General features: G+C 30.8%; 1 protein-coding gene across 5 annotated transcripts in view; it reads left to right on the forward strand.

Moving 5' to 3' along the window:
* LOC118197266 (uncharacterized) overlaps positions 1–18800 on the forward strand; it is an 86367-nt gene extending 67567 nt beyond the window's left edge. For 2 of the 5 annotated variants that reach the window (XM_085823209.1, XM_085823210.1), the window contains exons 8-9: positions 113–149; positions 18477–18800. In XM_085823209.1, coding sequence (XP_085679335.1) covers positions 113–134 — 22 coding nt within the window. In that variant the 3' untranslated portion in view covers positions 135–149; positions 18477–18800. The other 3 variants (XM_085823212.1, XM_085823213.1, XM_035368765.2) reach the window with 3 other exon arrangements.
* Positions 18801–19004: the final 204 nt, after the last annotated feature.

A 19004-nucleotide genomic window follows, 5' to 3' on the forward strand; every position in this document is an offset into this window, starting at 1 on the left:
TGATAAACAAATGGTATGCCTTGAACTAGTAAGTATTCTAATGTGAAACTTTTTGTCTTCTGAGGTGTTTTTTAATTTTCATTTTAAGTGACTTTTTTTTTTTCCCTTCTAGTAAATTACGAAGAAATTTTTAAGAAGCTTCTGTTATGGTACGTATTTTATTCCTTAAAACTGAATTTTAATACTGTAAGTCTAACAGTTCATATTGTTGAAATATTCTACTGTTCATCTCATAAACATAAATCTAAAATTAGTTTTAAATGGGTTGTGGTAATCCGTGTATTATTAATATAATATTAAAGGTAAATATTTGGAGTGAATAAAGGAAATAGAAATAATTAGAATAATTTATTTATTTATTTGTTGAACTGTTTATTTGTTAAATATGAGGTGAAAAATGTTTGTTGTAATAAATATCAAAGATTAACATTTCAAACTCTTTTAAATAGCAAAATTTTTCTGCTAATAAGTGAAAAATCATTTCATAATGTAGAGGGACCTTTGTCAGATTGCCTTTGAAACTGGTGGTTCTGTTATAAAAAATAATAATAATATGTCAGTCTAAGGTTGCTTTTTCCTATTAATTAATTTTGAGTTAATAGACTAGAAATGAAGAGTCTCTTTTATACTTGTTATGATTTTTCATTTTGTAAGATATATACCTCGCAACACTCCTGATTTTCTTGAAAGATTCTTAGTTTTTCTCCTGTCTCACAGTAAATCTCCAGATTTTTTAGGTGTTCTGAATTTAGATCATTTTCTTCGAATGTAATTGTTGAAGAATTGTTAATTAAAGGGAAAAAATATCATAAAAAGTGTTTTGGTGGCAAATCGTAGAAAAGGGCTAAGACAGTGGCATTATAATTTCTAAATGAAACTTGGGATGTGCAATTTAAAATTTTCCAGGTAATTTTCAGAAAAATTTTTTGATTAATTTTTGTTCAGTTTTAGCCATTTGAATTCATTAGAGCTTTGTAAAGACTTGGTTAATGTTTATTAGATAAATATTTGTTTTTATCTTTCTGCTAGCATTTAATGTCTAATTATTGTATTTTAAATATCTAAGTGGTGTATTACGAAGTTTGTTTATTTGATTTTATGGCAGGCAGGGCCAAACTGTAGTTTGTAAACTACATGAGGAACTTTCATCCGTTAAATATGACTTGTCTGCAACAAGCAGTAGTTTTATTTTTGAAATGTATTTTCAAATAGAAAAATGCAATAATATGCTTCTTTATTAATTACTAATTTAATTGTATAATTTGTATTATGTGCATAACAATTTAATTGATTTCAAACTGTCCACTGTTCACTAATTGTCAGTATAACAAACAAAATGGAAAATAACTCTGCTTCTCTGAATTACTCTAATAGCATTCTTATTTGTAGACAAGGCAATAGCCAGTGGAACAGCACCAAATATATACACTAAGGTGAATTTAAAAAATAATGCATTCTAAATTGGTTTTCTTCTCCTGTTTACTTTTATTTCAGACATTTTCGCCTTAAAATCATATGTGGTCTCCTATCTCGGCAGGAAACCATCAAAGATAGGAATTTTTTTTAAATACAGTATAGTGATACTGGTGACACTGAAATCATTACAAATTGAGAGATATTTCTTCACATGTTGCTCAATGATCAATGGCCAAGTGATTAAGACTGCTGAATATTGAGACTTCAATCTCAAATGAATGGGCTGGCTACATAGTTGGCGTTTATAATTTTTCACATGTGTAACTTGAATAGTAGCTAATTTACACTAGAAGAGAAACACGCTAATGTGACAATCAAAACCGTGAAAAACAACCTTATATTTAGCGTAGGTATAATGAAACACTCAATCGATTTCGAGGGCAGCTAAAGGTCCCTCCTCATCAGGACAAAGAAATACATAGAAACTATTTTCTTCTTTCTATGTATTTCTTTGTCCTGATGAGGAGGGACCTTTAGCTGCCCTCGAAATCGATTGAGTGTTTCATTATACCTACGCTAAATATAAGGTTGTTTTTCACGGTTTTGATAGTAGCTAATTTCCTTTAGAAAGTCTTTCAGCAGATAGCTGTCAAGAGCTTTGCTATATTCAAGCTATATTCTTTGCTATATTCTTGCTTAATTAGCTTCTTCCTTTCTAGCCTATTACAAGTATCATTATTCCTGCATCTCTTAATATTTCTGGTTTTCCTGACTTTCGGTCAACTTGTACGTTTGACGGATTCTTCATAAAAATTGGAAGACTACTACGATCCACTGCTTGATTACTGTAATCTTCATTCAAAGCTCTGTAAAATTCCATAGGAGTCACGAAAATTTTCACTCACAGTATCTCAGATACCTGCAGACTCAATTCAAACATTTATCATTCAAATGGACATTTGCTTTCGTCTGCAAATACCGTATTTGACGGCATATAAGACGCACTTTTTTTCCTAAATTTGGTCTCAAAAAAGTTACCTGTGTCTTATATGTGAAGGTAATTGCATTCAATAATTGTTTATTTGGCTTTTACGAAATATGAGAACTAAAAGAAACCACGCTATTGAAACTTTTTTGTCCGTGTGTGTGGCCATCTAAATAAGGGTGCGTATTATATGCCGTCAAATATGGTAATGTAAATGCATATATCTATTAAGGTTACCAAGAATTAATTTAAGACTTCATATATGGTTTGCAAAGTGCATCTATCAAAAAACTAAACTCAGTGCCACGGCCTTCAGTGCTCTTTTTTGCTTTGTTGACCTTTGGGCCCCAGAATGCAATGGCATATGGCCTGGGCAAGTGGTCAGCTTGTCGCAGGACCTCCGGTGTTTAGTCCCCAAGCGAACTTGGTACTAATTTTATCGACCCACTTAAGGGATGCAAGGCTGAGTCAACTTTGCCCAGCCCAGGGATCAAACCCCTGACCTGTGGTGCATTGTGTGACGCACAATTGCATTTATCAAGACTTGATTGAAAAATTTATGGAAACACCTTCTAATCTGGAACTCAGCTGTTCCAATATCAAACAGGCTTATAATGAAAGATGTGGCATGACCTATGAAAACTGCATAAGAGAAAAAAAATTGAAAATGAAGAAAAAATTAAATACAAATAGCAGAATTATTCACTCTTTTATTAATATGCAGCATTCATGATATTTATTTGTGCTATTTAGCTACATTTTCCTGTTTAGCCTGAATTTAAAATTTTCTTAGCATCATCAAATGATAATCTTTTTGTACGCTTTGAAGCAGAGTGGATTCCAGAAGAATGTTAGTCACATTCACCTATAAACCTGTAATAATGACATGTACAATATTAAATATTCTGTAATATATTTGAAAATGTTAGTAAAATCTTGATATCTCTCTGAAAATATTTCCTGTAAAAAATTTTAGCATGAATATTGATGTGAATATTCCTTTGCATGGCTTATCATCCCATCTGTTTTACCATTCAGTTACATTCTTGAAACTTTGTTTTTAATGTCCGATTCAGAATTTTCATGATAAAGTCAATATTAGGAAGGGGATAAGGGTAAAATTTCATTCTGACTATAACCCATTTTGCAATGTTGTTAATTTGTATATTAATTTTTACAGGAACATAGCGTACATACCATTACAATGTACTGATGATGTATCTCAAAGTTTGCTAACAGTGCTGCAAATATATACAGTTCTTTACCTGTATTGGGAAAAAATAAGAATTGGAAGAGCTCCTGGATTTCCTTGAATTTAAATTCTAATCTTGAAAGACTTCTGAATTTTTTAAATCCTTTAAATATGAATAAGAAGACAGGGGTTCTATTTATAGAAGGGAGAAAGTGTAACTGATTATCCAGTTTGCATCTAAAAAATTATATGGATTATTTGGGTATGTTCTTCAGTATATTGACCCTCATTAATTGTATGAGAAAAATTAAATTACAATTTTTATGCAAAATTTTGAAAAAGTTGACAGTAAAAGTTTTCTAGAATAGCATATGTACAAACTGGTATCTCTTAGAAAGTCCTAAACAAAAGCATTGCTCCCTTAGGCAATTTGCTGTTGTGTGCTTTGAAAGATTCAAACAAATTTTTTTCTCAAATAGCATCTGCTTGTTTTTTCCTGTTTCAGTTGTTTCTTTCTATGTACAAATCAGTGAAAAATAAAGGAAAATCACTGGATCAATTTAACGATGCTTTATTTTTTGCACAAATACAAAGCTTTTAATTGTATTATGCTTGAAAAGACCATTATACTGTCTTTGTTCAGTTTAGGTTATTTTTGCTGAATCCAGTCAATATTTATAAATGGAAAGGTTGGAAATTGGAAGAAAATGCTCAAAAAAGAATATTATTCAGTTGCATTATATGATAGTTTGTATTACAGTACAAAGTCCAAAATCCGGACTCGTTGGGACTTGGCAATTCCGGATTTGGGATTTTTCCGTATATTAGATCATCAATTTAAATTTGGTAAGATGGTATGCAGGAATTATACAATTAAACATATGAAATCGTAATTTATGAAATAAAGAACAATTATGATGTAAAGTGTATCAAAATTTTAAAAAAAAGCTTAATATTTATTTGTTTACTTTATTAAACATTTCTTTCAATGTAAGTTGTTTAAGTTGCTTCCACAAAAAATTAAAAAAGTTTGTTTTTCTTTTTTCTTATGTCATATACAGTAGACTCTCGACTAAAAATGTTTACAAAACTGAGAGAAACGTTAAATTTGCTAACATTGTGTTTATTTATGGCAAAAATATCCTAGGCTTTCTCGGAACCTTCTCTGATGAGTAAGTGATTTCTTACTGACCCTTGCAGTTCCCGCTTCACCGCCTTCTCTCGTCTTAATCTTACTGACACGTCCATTTCTTCCAACTCGCCATTGTTAGCTTAAGCCTGATAGTGTTTGCGAACCGGTCGGAGTTAATTTCTTATCTTTTATTGTGTTTTTCGTTACCGATTTAAAATGTCAGGGAAACGAAAGAAGGTTGTGTTGACGATTGCGCAAAAACTAGAATTAATTTCCAAAGTAGCAAACGGCGCTACAAGGCAGCAGATGGAATTGGATTACGGAATATCGGAAACAACAGTGCTTCCGCAATGAAAACGCAAAAAACTACCTTTGATGAGCTAGACATGGCATTGACAGAGTGGTTAGCTCAAGTTCGAAAAGAAGGTACTCCTGTAAATGGTCCTATCATTGCAGTAAAGACAAAAACCTTTTTTGCGTTGTTAGGCCTGAAAGGAAATTTTGATGTGTCTTCTGGCTGGTTGACACGTTTTAAGCAGCGACATGGAATTAAAAAAAATTGGACTTCGTGGGGAGAATACATTAAGCGTAATAAGCTAAATTATAAGCGTTAGTTAAACATTTCCTGTTGTTTATTTTACGTTTTATTGTACATAAAATTATTTTTCAAAGTTTGAATGACTGTTTTCTTATTTGCTATACCCGTTTTTAGTTTTTTTTCGGATTATCTGTGTTTTTTGTTATCCGCGGCAGCCGCGCCACCCAATTCCGCAGATAATCGGGAGTGTACTGTAAAGTTGACTTTCCAATGACATACTCCTCGCATAATTTTGAGACAGATATGCCTTTATCAATTTTTTGCAGCAATTTCACTTTTTGTTTAATGGACATCAAAACATGGTTTCGCTTTGTAGATCCTTAGGCAGCTCCAGAGCTGGGAACTCTTTTCGACATAATCAAAAGCTTAGTTTTTATAAAATTGCCGTAATAATAAAAGTCTTCAAAAAATAATAAGCTGAATCAAACTTAAAGATTGTAGAGCAGCGCAGTCCGCTACATAACTGAAATGCCTTAGAATCAGTAAAGATTATTTTAGCCTAGCTTAATAGTGTTCATTATACATAATTCGTGGTTCGTACGGTCCTTAAGAGTCCTTAAATTTTTTGGAATCGATTTTTGGTCCTTAATTTTGGCCAAAATCAGCAGAAGATCCTTAATTTTAATCATCTGAAATTTCTGTCTGTTTTTACGACTGCCATTTTGAGTGTGAATTAGCATTTTGGAGGAATATTTTTGGCTATTCACTGACGTATATGGTTATCTTTTGAATGGTTTCATGGGTTATAATTTGTTTCTATTTCTAATATAAATGACGGGATACTTGAGTTTCTAAGCAAGAAGTGAAACATAAGCATTTCAAAATTAATTTTTTCTAGTAAAGAGCTCTTAAAAACTTTTCGCTTTTGGGGATGTGAATTCTTTTATTAAATGGTTGTAAATTTGGCGATTTTAAGATCAGTTTCTGTGGAAACTTTTTAATTCCAAGATCTGAGAATTTTTCGACGATTTTTTTTAAACATAATAACATTGATAAACTTCATTAAAATAATGGTAATATATTGAAATTATATTTAAAAAATAACATTAAAATAAAACATTTTTATTTTTCCTCTGTCATATTATAATGTTTAATTTTGGCAACTAATTATACAATATTTTAAATCTGAAAAATAAACAAGGTATAATGCTATAAAGCATAATTTACGAAACAGCTCTTAGCAAAAGCAAAATTCAGGGTTTGTACGGTCCTTAGATTTTTTGGAATCGATTTTTGGTCCTTAAAAGTCCTTAATTTTGAACAAAATCAGCAGAAGGTCCTTAATTTTAATCATCTGAAATTTCTGGCTGTTTTTATGACTGCCATTTTGAGTGTAAATTAGCATTTTGAAGAATATTTTTGGCGATTCACTGCCGTATATATGGTTATCTTTTGAATGGGTTCATGAGTTATAATTTGTTTCTATTCCTAATATAAATGATGGGGTACTAGAACTTCTAAGCGAAACATAAGCATTTCGAAATTAATTTTTTCTAGTAAACAGCTCTTAAACAACTTTTCGCTTTTGGGGATGTGAATTCTTTTATTAAACGGTTCTAAATTTGGCGACTTTAACCAATTAACTGCCAAATTTTTATTTTATTTCTGTTAGTTTACATCTAAATAATAAGAAAAATATGTTTTTCTCATAAATGCGTCAATTTTTTTTTCAGAAATTTTAAATTTATGTCCGATCCCCAAATGGGGATCATGGCTGATACTATCTACTTTTAATGTCAGCGTTCAAAACAGTCTACGTGTAATCCAACAGTACATTTTCCACATTGTTTTCTTGCATTTGTTTTGCACACTGCACATTTTCTTTTGTTTACCATTTTCGGTCCGTTCAATATAATGATTACCAGATGTTCTGATAACAGTAGGAACACGATTAATTGATGCTTTAGTGAAAGAATTCCTTCCATTCTTTTTTGCATCTGAGAGTTCTGAAGATAAAGCAAGATATCCTCTAGCAACCATCCTCCTAAAATCTAGCAATGGAATTTTATCATTTGAAATACAATACAGTGCGTGGGCGTTAACCAGTGTTACGCCGATGGCATTAGTAGGCAAAGGAAAACACCATTTTTTCCCCCCTTATTCTGATTCTGTATTTTTGAACATTCCAATCCATCTTGTCTACTCCACCCATGTATTCGTTATATTCTAATATCAGTTTGGGTTGTGGTACTTGAATATCTTTCTTCTCTGTTCTACGCCATCGCTTCACCTCTGATATTGGTTCGATAGTTTGGTGATTAGACAGAAGCCTTACACAACTGTTGTCATTCCACGTGATAGCTAAAATTTCATTTCGGGAATCAAATCTGTAGTCATATGCCCACGTTCTTTTTTCCTTATCTCTTTGTCTGTTGCAATAGGGCATTTGTTTATTCTCTTGAATCGAACAGTTCCTGTTGCTCTAATGTCAATGTCCTGCAAATTTTTCATCAGAGAAAATCCTGTGAAAAAATTGTTGAAGTAAACTTTATGAGCATTTGGTGTCTGAAGAATAGATACCATCTGAAGGACAACATATGTCCCAAGCCAACTGATGCTTTCATCATCTTCTAATTTCTTTGATTTGCCTTCATACACTTGAGTCTGATAACAATATCCAGTTTGTGAACAACAGATAGCCCATTGTTTGAACCCAAACCGCACTGGCTTACCACGTATAAATTGTTTGAGGTAGTGATGTCCAAAGTAACGAACCATTTGTTCGTCAATACTCAAACTTTCTGAAAACACCCGAAATTGTTGAAATTTGTCATTCAACTTGTCAATCAATGGCCGAATCTTGAAGAGGTTAACACGTTCACCTAGTGGAATCCTTTCTAAATCGGAGTTGTCACCGATATGTAGGTAGCGTTTAATTTCCAGTTACCTATTCCGACTCATGCATGCTCTAACACACAGAATGTTCATGTCTTCGTCTTCACATCAATATAATTGTTCTTGCAGAAGTGAATGATAGCCAGTGAAAAGAAGTATTCCAATAATTTTTTTAGGCAGTTATCAGAAAGCTGAAATTGGTGATTGTTTTTCTGTCTGGCGTATATTACAGACTGCTGGACAATATAGGTGACAGTTTCATTATCAAAACGTACTTCAAAACACTCTACCGGGGATTTTCCTTGAGTTTTCTAATGACATCATTTTGCCTTTTCTCTATAACGTCAGAATTTTCATATAGTTTCGAGTACTTAGGTTGCTTCTTTTTCCAATTGGAAGTCAATACTTCTTTTCTCTTTTTAGCAGGTGGTAAGTCAGTACCTTTTGTTACTTCATTTGCTGAAGATTCAGTTGCATTCACTAAAATATTTTCCTCAAATCCTGCCACACGGTGAATTTCAACACACCCGGGAACATCAAGTGGTTCTTCGTCATCAATTACGTTGTCATCCATGTCCTCATTATCTGAAATCTCATCAACCCGCTCTGGTGGAATTTCAACAATATCTATGGGGCTATTATAGTCAGATGCATAAAAATCATCAGAATTTACAAGTTCTTTTAAAGAAAGATATCTTTTACGCGACATTTCCTGGAAAAAAAAAGAAAAACAGTTTTTTTTTACAATTTTAGTCAGTATCAGCCATGATCCCCAAACAGGGATCGATATATCTAGGTTCATTGTAACCATCCAAATTACAGTATGAGGATAAATAATATATAAATACATTAATTACTTACCAGTGATCAAGGGAAATTCAGTAGAACAAAATAATTGTTTCTTAAGTAACTTTTTTGTGCTTTGAAAATAACCGTATTTATTTGAGTAGTATTCGTGAAAAGTAATGAGAGAGCAAGAAAAATAAACTCGTGAGCTCAACTGAGTCCACGTGTTTGTTTAAGATTTCTACCTTTAGTTGCAATCTTCAGGAAAGCATGACCACCCGTAAGGGACCACCCAGGTGCAACATGACGTCACAATGTATACAAATGTAGGCGATCCCCATATGGGGATCATGGCAGGGAATGGGTTAAGATTAATTTCTACAGAAACTTTTTAATTCCGAGAGCTGAGAATTTTTCAATGATTTTTTTTTTTTTTTAAACATTATAACATTGACAAATTTTATTAAAATAATGATAATATATTGAAATCATATTTAAAAAATAACATTAAATAAAGCATTTTTATTTTTCGCTGTAATATAAAGTTTCATTTTGGCAACTTATACAATATTTTAAAACTGAAAAATAAACAAGATATAATGCTATAAAGCACAATTTACGAAACAGGTGTTAGCAAAAGCAAAATTAGCTATGTATTTAATTAAAAATGTCTTGTTTTTAATTTTTTTCATAGTAAGAGTTTTTCCCATGTAATTGTCTCAGAATATTCAAAATTCGCAGAATGTGCATCAGTTTTCTCTATAAAATTAATTTTATACTTTTTCTCTCCTATTTTTTCCCAAAATATTTCTGGCTTTTTGCTGTTACAGAATTGGTAGGGATAATTTTTCTTTAGGATTTTAGACATTGCAGCTTTGAAAGTTTAGAAGGATTTGAAGGCAAGATTTATAGACCCATGATTCTAGAAGATTCGAGAAATATATGACAAAATGAAAAATGCCTCCATGGTATCAATACATAATGGATGTATTTTACAGAAAGTTTGCAATGAATTTCTTAACTTTTGGAGAACATCTGGAAGAACAATGGAAACATAATATTTGAATGTTTTACTTCTGATACTAAAATCTTAACATAGTTATCTTCTCTTTATTTTCTCTACTTTTCACTAGACAGAAGCATGGAAAATATCAAAAATGCTTCTGATCTTATCAAGCATTATAGAAAGAGATTTTTTATTAATAAAGAAATTGAAAACTTCAATTTAAAAGATTCATCTAATATTTCTTAATGCATCATACACATAGCTGGCACTAGGCATTTTCCCACCTGATGCAATCTCTGTGGATCCTAAATTCTGCTGCCTAGTGCCTTTCTAAATTCTGCTTCCAATGCCTGCTCTAAATTCTAAGAGTTTTACCATTTCTAGATTTTGTTGCTCGGTCTGTCACTAAATTCTAGAAATTCTGCCACATCAGCCCTAACCGGCCTTTACTATATATTTTTCATATTGCTTCCGAATGTTCATATTACTAAAGAAATAAAATTAGCCGCCTTTTTCTGTACATTCTAAATGCATTTAGTGTTCTTTAGAATATCAGAAATCCTTAATTAAATCCAAAAATTCTAAAATGAAAAGGAACGTGTTGAAGAAAGAAACTGAACACATAAAGGAAATTTTTCTTCAAAGATATCTGCAGTTGTTATTATGTAAATTACCCAATCGTTTATGATTTCAACCTTTACTTTAATTCCCCATTTCAATTTCCTCATATGATAAAGTTATTGAGCCAGATTAAATTAAAATTAAATTGTATAATCTTTGATTACAAGTCCACATTATTAGTTTGAATTTGACTGTTCTTGTTTAATTACGTCACCATGAGCTTTAATTGATTTTGTTAGCATCAGAACATGCCTTTATATTCTAAGCTATTTTTAAATAAGTGGCTTATTTAAACCTTTGTCTGATATTGTAGTTAATTTCAGACATAGCAAGGCCCACCACAGGCCGAGCGGTAAAGACGTTGAACACTGGTAGTTCGGTCTGAGGTTCGAAACCCGCAAACAGGCTGGCTGTATGGGCGTTTTCGTGGTTTTCCTCATGTGTAACGTGTATGCGAGCCAGTTTCACTTAGAAAGTCCTCCACAAAGGCATCCCTTCCTTTAGGCAGATAGCCCTTGTGTGCTTTGCTATAATTGAATAACCCAATTCAGACATAGCGATAATATGCTTCACGCCTGTCGGGAGTTTTGGACTATTTAACTTTTACCAGATCAATTAAACCCTCATAGGTACATTGTGGAGAGGTTGACAAGTTAGGAGATAAAGACGCAGAAACTAGTGAGAGCATTGATTTGCATATTGAGACAAATCTCTAATTGTTAGAAAAGATGCTTTAAAGAGTAGGAAATCGATGTAAACTAGCCAAAATGTCTGGGAAGGTTTCAAATTAAAATGACCGATAAATATTTTGTTGACTGTTGTTATAAAACATAAATGCTCTGTAGCTTTTAATGCGTAATTATCTTAATATCATTTAAGAATCTTAATATCTTATTAAATAAAATTTCACAGTTAACTGTGAAGTTTCATTAGATTTTGATTTTAATAGGGATTTTTTAACAAATATTGTTAAAAAATAAAATTTAATAGTGGTCATGTAAATTCATAATGACTAAGGTTATCAAACTACTTAATTTAGTTATTTATAACTAACTGCTTACCCTTAAAAATTATCTCTACATATTAAAGCGAGTTACTGCCTTTTATTAATACTCGCTGTGGTCACAAGATAAAATATAAAAATGTAAAAATTCAAGTAAAACATATTCTACTATGCGTCTATTTAGACTTAAAATAATACAAAACAACTTATCACCTCTGGTGCTTTAATGGCTTATTGGAACCATAAAGTATATTAACTGGGTTACAATCCCTGGATATGTACACGAAGCTACAACACTTAACTGCATCAAACAGAGCCTGACTAACATTCAACACTTGCCAATCTTACCTACATCAGGCCTTTCAGGTTTGTTCTAATCAGCAAGTCTCTCTCTAGACAAGCAGCAGCAGTGACAACATTCAGTCTTTTGGTTATGAATCATGCTGATTATGATCTTACTTCTCATTTTAACCTATTCAGTTTGACATAAAATCTGCCTGCTTATTTACTAAACTTCTAGACTGACCAAGTATGTGACAAAATGAGACATAAAAAAAAATCAACATAAAGTTAAATGTTAGTAAAACGTAAATGTCACTTATCTTCTTTCAAATATGACCAACAATTATAAGTGTAAAATATTTAATGCAACTTGATAAATTGTATAAAGTTTATTTTTATTTTCAAACTTATTAGCAATTATGTTAATGAATTCATGTTTAGTAATAATGCGTACTACTTAGGGATCTATTTTATTTTTAGGATGTTATTGCAAAAGGGAAATTCAGGCATAGATAATATCTTCAATTGAATTTATTCAGTTCCCATTTGCTCATAGGTCCTTAATTTTTTCATTAATGGTCCTTAAAAGTACTTAATTTCCATGTGCAGAAATGTGTACGAACCCTGAAAATTAGCTATGTAATTAATTAAAAATGTCTTCTTTTTAATTTTTTCATAGTAAACGTTTTTCTCATGTAATTGTCTCAGAATATTCAAAATTCTCAGAATATGCATCAGTTTTCTCTATAAAATTAATTTTACACTTTTCCCCTCCTATATTTTTTCCAAAGTATTTCTGGCTTTTTGCTGTTACAGAATTGGTACAGATAATTTTTCTTTAGGATTTTAGATATTGCAGTTTGGAAAGTTTAGAAGGATTTGAAGGCAAGATTCTGGAAGATTTCGAGAAATATGTGACAAATGAAAAATGTCTCCATGGTATCAACATGTAATGGATGTATTTTACAGAAAGTTTGAGATGAATTTCTTACTGTTTGGAGAGTTTCTGAAAGAAAAATGAAAACATAATATTTGAATGTTTTACATCTGATACTATAATCTTTTTCTTAACATGTTTATCTTCCTTTTATTTTTACTTTTCACTAGACACAAGGATGGAAAATATCAAAAATGCTTCTAATGTTATCACATGGGCAGACATTATAGAAAGGGATTTTTTTATTAATAAAGAAATTGAAAACTTACAATTTAAAAAGATTCATCTAATATGTCTTAATGCATCATACACATAGCTGGCATTAGGCATTTTCCCCTTACATTACAACCCCTGGAGTATTTGACGGCATATAAGACACACTTTCCTTTCTAAATTTGATCTCAAAAAAGTTACCTGCGTCTTATACGTGAAGGTAATTGTATTGAGCTGATACTAGGCATTTTCTCCTGATGCAATTTCTGGGGATCCTAAATTCTGCTTAGTGCCTTTTTAAATTCTGCTTCCAATGCTTGCTCTAAATTCCAAAATTTTTGCCATTTCTAGATTTTGTTGTTCGGTGTGTCACTAAATTCTGCCACACCAGCTCTGTAAACGGCCTTTACACTATATATATATTTCATATTTCTTCTGAATGTTCATATTGCTAAAGAAATAAAATTAGCCACTTTTTCTATACATTCTAAATGCATTTAGTGTTTTTTAGAATAGTAGAAATCCTTAATTAAATCCCAAAATTCTAAAATGGAAATGAAATGTGTTGAAGAAAGAAATTGAATACATAAAGAAAATTATTCTTCAAAGATATGTGCAGTTATTATTATGTAAATTACCCAATTGTTTATGATTTTAGCCTTTATTATAATTTTCCGTTTCTATTTCCTCATATGATATACTGAGCCAGATTAAAATAAAATTAAATTGTATAATCTTTGACCACTAGTTCACACTTTTAGTTTGAATTTGACTGTTCGTGTTTAATTACGTGGCCGTGAGCTGTAGCTGATTTTGTTAGCATCAGAACATGCCTTTGTGTTCTAAGTTCTTTTTAAATAAAAAGCTTATTTAAACCTTTGTCTGATATTGTTGTTATTTTCAGCCATAGCGATAATTAGCTTCAGGTTTGTCGGGGGTTTGGGACTATTTAACTTTTACCAGATCAAGTAATCCCTCATAGGTACATTATGTAGAGGTTGACAAGTTAGGAGATAAAACACGCAGAAACTAGCGAGAGCATTAGTTTGCATATTGAGACAAATCTTTAATTGACAGAAAAGAAGCTTAAATAGAAGAAAATCCATATAAAATAGCCAAAATGTTAGGAAAGGCTTCAAATTAAAATGACGGATAAATATTTTGTTGAGTGTTGTTGTTACAAAGTGTAAATTTATCATAGCTTTTATTGTGTAATTATCCTAATATTGTTTATGAATCAATGTCATAAATTACATCTATTTTAAACTGTGAAATTTTAATAGATTTTGATTTAAATAGGGCTATTTTAACAAAGATAGTTAAAAAATAAAATTTAATAGTGGCCATGTAAATCCATAATGACTTAAGGTTATCTAACTACCTAATTTAATTACTTATAACTAATTGGTTACCCTTAAAAATTATTTCTACATATTAAAGGGAGTTATTGCCCTTCATTAATACTCACTGTGATCACAAGATAAAACACAAAAATGTAAAAATTCTTGTAAAACTTATTCTTTGCATCTAATGAGACTTAAAATAATACAGAACAACTAGGTATTTTAATGACTTATTGGAACCTTAAAGTATATTAACTGGGTTACAACCCCTGGAGTTCTACACAAAGCTACGTCACTAACTGCATTAAACAGATCCTGACTAACTTTCAACACTTGCCAACCGTGCCTACATCAGGCCTTTCAGGTTTGTTCTAATCAGCGGATCTTTCTCTAGACAAGCAGCAGCGGTGATAACATTGAGTTTTATATTATGAATCATGCTGATTATGATCTTACTTCTCATTTTAAGTAAACCCTCATAGGTATGCCGTTTGACATAAAATCTAACTGCTACTTACAGATATGTGGCCAGGTATGGGACAAACTGGTGACTGACCAGGTATGTGACAAAAAGAGACATTAAAAAAAAAAATGAACATAAAACAGCTAACTGTTAGTAAAACGTATATGTCACTTATCTTCTTTAAAATATGTCCAACTAAAAGTGTAAAATATTTAATGCTACTTGATAAATTGCATAAAGTTTATTTTATTCTCAAACTTATTGATAATTATGTTGATTAATTCATGTTTAGTAATAATGCACACTACTTAAGGATCTATTTGATTTCTAAGATGGCATTACCGAAGTGAAATTCAGGCATAGATAATATTTTTAATTGAATTTATTCAACCCATTTGCTAATATGTCCTTAATTTTTTTCAAATGGTCCTTAAAAGTACTTAATTTCCGTGTGCAGAAATATGTACGAACCCTGATAATTGGCTGTGTATCACAAGGTTGGCGACGAAAGCTAAATTGTTTCGCTGAATTTTGTCATGCTCTTGTTGTATACTGAATTGTATTAGTTTAACTATTTACTATACTAGCATAAAAGGTTGCCATACTCTTGTTATTCAATTACTAATATATATATATATAAATAGACATCATTGCATGAGTTATTACTGAAGCTGTCATGTACTGATAACAGGGTTCGAAGCGGTCCTTACAAGTGCTTATAAGTCCTTATATTTGAAAATAAAATATAAAGGCCCTTATATGTGCTTACTTTTTCTTTAAAGCCCTTATTTTTTTTGTTTTTAGTGCTTATTTTTTGCTTTTAATTCTTTTTTTAATGAACGCGATATTCCCCCTGTACCAAAGCCGAAACTAAATAAACAACTTTTCTTCCTTACATGGAACATCAGATGGTGAATCATATTCCCGGAAATAGCTTTTCCCCCTTTCTCCGCATTAATGTAACCTATGGTGCGCGCGAGAGTACAGACAGGTGCACGTCGTTCTATTGGTCAAAGAATTGCGAAAACCGTAGAAATTCCAATACATTCGGTATTCTTTTCCTCCCACCCAAATACTACACATGTTTGAATTTCTATCAAGATTTTAATAATTTACATTCTCGTACCGCGTGGTCAGTTCATATTCGTGTTTATTATGATCGTTATGCTTATATTGTGAGCCACATGTATGAATATTTATAATATAGTTGCAGTAGCTACTGAAGTGTAGATAAACTTCCAAAAATGTTTTTTTTTTTTTTTTTTTTTTACACAGATTAGCTTTCTAAGGAATAATATTCGGAATGGCTTAAATAAAAGGAAAGTAATCGAATAGTCATAATAATTTCTTTTCTTTTTTGCCAATACATTATACAGTACAGAGGTTAGGAGGTTCTCTCCTTTCTCCGCAAAATCTGTAATATTGAAGCAGCGGACTTCTTTTTTTTTTTTTTTTTTTTTTTTTTTTTTTTTTTTTTTGTCACTGTCCAATCTGGATTGAATAGGACTAAAAGTTTTGTGGTCTACCCAACCCAAGCGAAAAATGATTCTATTCTGGAAATTTTAACGGTCTGTTCAAAATTAGAATCAAAAACACCCCAGATTAGTAAGTCTCTTTCTTTTCCTTTATTTAGTTCTTTATTGTCCGAATACCGGCAGCTGTTGATTCCGATTGCGTAATATCACGTATGGAAGAATTACGCCGCACGTATTGCGCAATAACGTTTGCGGTATTTTGCAGAGATAATTAATTTTGATGTTCAGTCTGAGATTTATTTATGAACACTTAAAAGAGTTTTACTGTTCTTTCTAAGCAGAATATTTCTCAATTCCGTTGGTCTATTTTTATATGAAGCACATATCGGAATGTCAAAATCATTTATTTAGCCGAGCAATCTAAAAAAACGGCTACAATCTCCCCTCCTCCTCTTTTTCCACTTACGCTCGACTATACGGAATATTCGGCAATTTCCGAGTATGTGGGCTAGTTAAGCTTTTACTGTTAAAGGATGAAGCAATTTCCCGTCTCCTGATTTCAGAAATGTTCCTCTTTTTTACTTAAATTACTTTGCTTGGAATATATGTTAAGGAAAAACAGTTATGCAATGAAAATTTAGAAAATGTTCAGAATTTTGATTTAAGTTAAATTCTTTAAATATCAATATAAGAGGAAAAATAAATTGTATTTATTATTAGGTGCCAAGCGAATACAATTAATATGGCTTATTATTATTTATTTTCTATATTTTGAACTGAAATTTCATCATTAAATCTTGTAATATAGTTTAGTTCTGCATAGTTTTTTTTTTCTCTCATTGTAAACGAATTCTGTAAATTGAACTGTCATTTAAAATTTAAAAAAAAAAGGTAATTGTTTTCCATGGTTTAGGTAATGCTTATTCTTTTAATAAATATTGCATTGCTCATATTTTGAATTGCAAGTCTAATTTTTCTTTTAAGGTTATGCAGTTGTGTATAATGTAATTAGACAGGCGCTTATTTTTTTTTTCTTAAAATGTGCTTGAAAAGTGCTTATAGGTGCTTATTTTTTTAACTAAAATATGGCTATGAACTCTGGATAAACATGCGGTGATGAAAGCAAAATATAATAATGACTCACCAGGTCGACGTCAGGGATATAAAATAAGTGAATGTTTCGGTAAGTATGGCGGACAGTGGTAAATGGAACTGAACATTTGAGATGTATGCCAAACAGATACTCAGCTACAGAGCCAAATTATCAATGTCACAAAATTATGCTTACATGATTGTTTTTCCATAACAAGGTATTTTATTAAGTGCCTAAGTGAAATTAAGAATCTGAATTTTTAAATGAAAATCTCCACATGTCTTATTATGGAAGGAAAAATCAAATGTGAATGCGTAAAGCATACCAAAAAAAAAAGTGTTTGTGGCTTTGAGGTCCGGATTTTAGATCATTCCGGATAATGGACGTCCGGATTTCAGACTTGATACTGTATTTTATAGCAATAAATGTTTCTGAATATTGAACTGGAAAACACTGTTACCAGTATTTATATGTAATTACATCAATTATATAAAAAATGCAAAATTCTGGTTGTTGGAAAATTTAGTTGCAGCTCACGAAATTTCCTGAATCCTTAAATGTGGTTTTTATTGCAATGAAGTTTGGCCATTCCTGTTATATGCATATTAATTATTAATTTTTCTGTTATGTTTAAAAGCTTAAGAAAATTGCAAAATTGAATAGCTAAAAACAGAATTTAAAATAATAAGTTAAATATTATATTAATATGTTTTACATCAAAATCACTGTTGTAGTTAATAGCTTGAATTATATAATATAAATTAAGTGTACTAAGAGAATACTGTGTATAATATTAGAAACGTGTTTGCATTGATTATTTTATTGAACCATCTTACTCATACTTAGTAATCCTGATGCATTCCATAAGAATTATTCTACCATGAAAAAAGAGGGGGGAAGAAAAGAAAAAAAAGTACTTATGTATTTACATCCAAATAAAGAAGTTATCAATTTCATATCATTCTGAAATGATACTTGTAATATTTTTTCATGTACTATGAGAATGTTGTGTACACTATTAAAAATTCATTTTCATCAGTTGTCTTATTAAATCATCTTATTCATAACTAATAAAATAAAATACTCTTTTTTATAGGGCAGCTGTAATTGTGAAAATATTGGGTGGAATTACAATGCATAAAATAATAATTATTATATTTTTGTATACTTAGTTGTTTTTCATAACCAGTTTGGACAAGTTTTTCAGTACTATTTTTATATTTTGTATTAAAAAGAATTATTACTTAGAAAAGGTTGTTTTACCTTTCATTTATGTGATGCTTGTATATTATGTATTTAACAACATGAGTATTTAACAGCAGATAAAATCTGAATTTCATGTACCTTCCTTACTATGTATTTAAAAATACACTGATTTATTTTGTATGTGTGTCTTTTAATTAAAATTTATAAAATGGTATGCTGTCTGTTGTTAATATCACATGGGATTATCATTTTTATCATTATATTCTATAACATATTAACAAATAAAATTATCTTATATTTTTCTTTGTTTTTAGAAATTAGGTACTTGTTAGTTTTTATGTCACATTTTTTTGTATGTATGTTATTATATATTTGTAAAATCATAGTATCTCTTATATAAAATTATGCTTACATGATT

Source organism: Stegodyphus dumicola, chromosome 9 (assembly GCF_044657685.1).
Source record: "Stegodyphus dumicola isolate Sdum_Otavi_A_Nest chromosome 9, ASM4465768v1".
Taxonomy (NCBI): Eukaryota; Metazoa; Arthropoda; class Arachnida; order Araneae; family Eresidae; genus Stegodyphus; species Stegodyphus dumicola.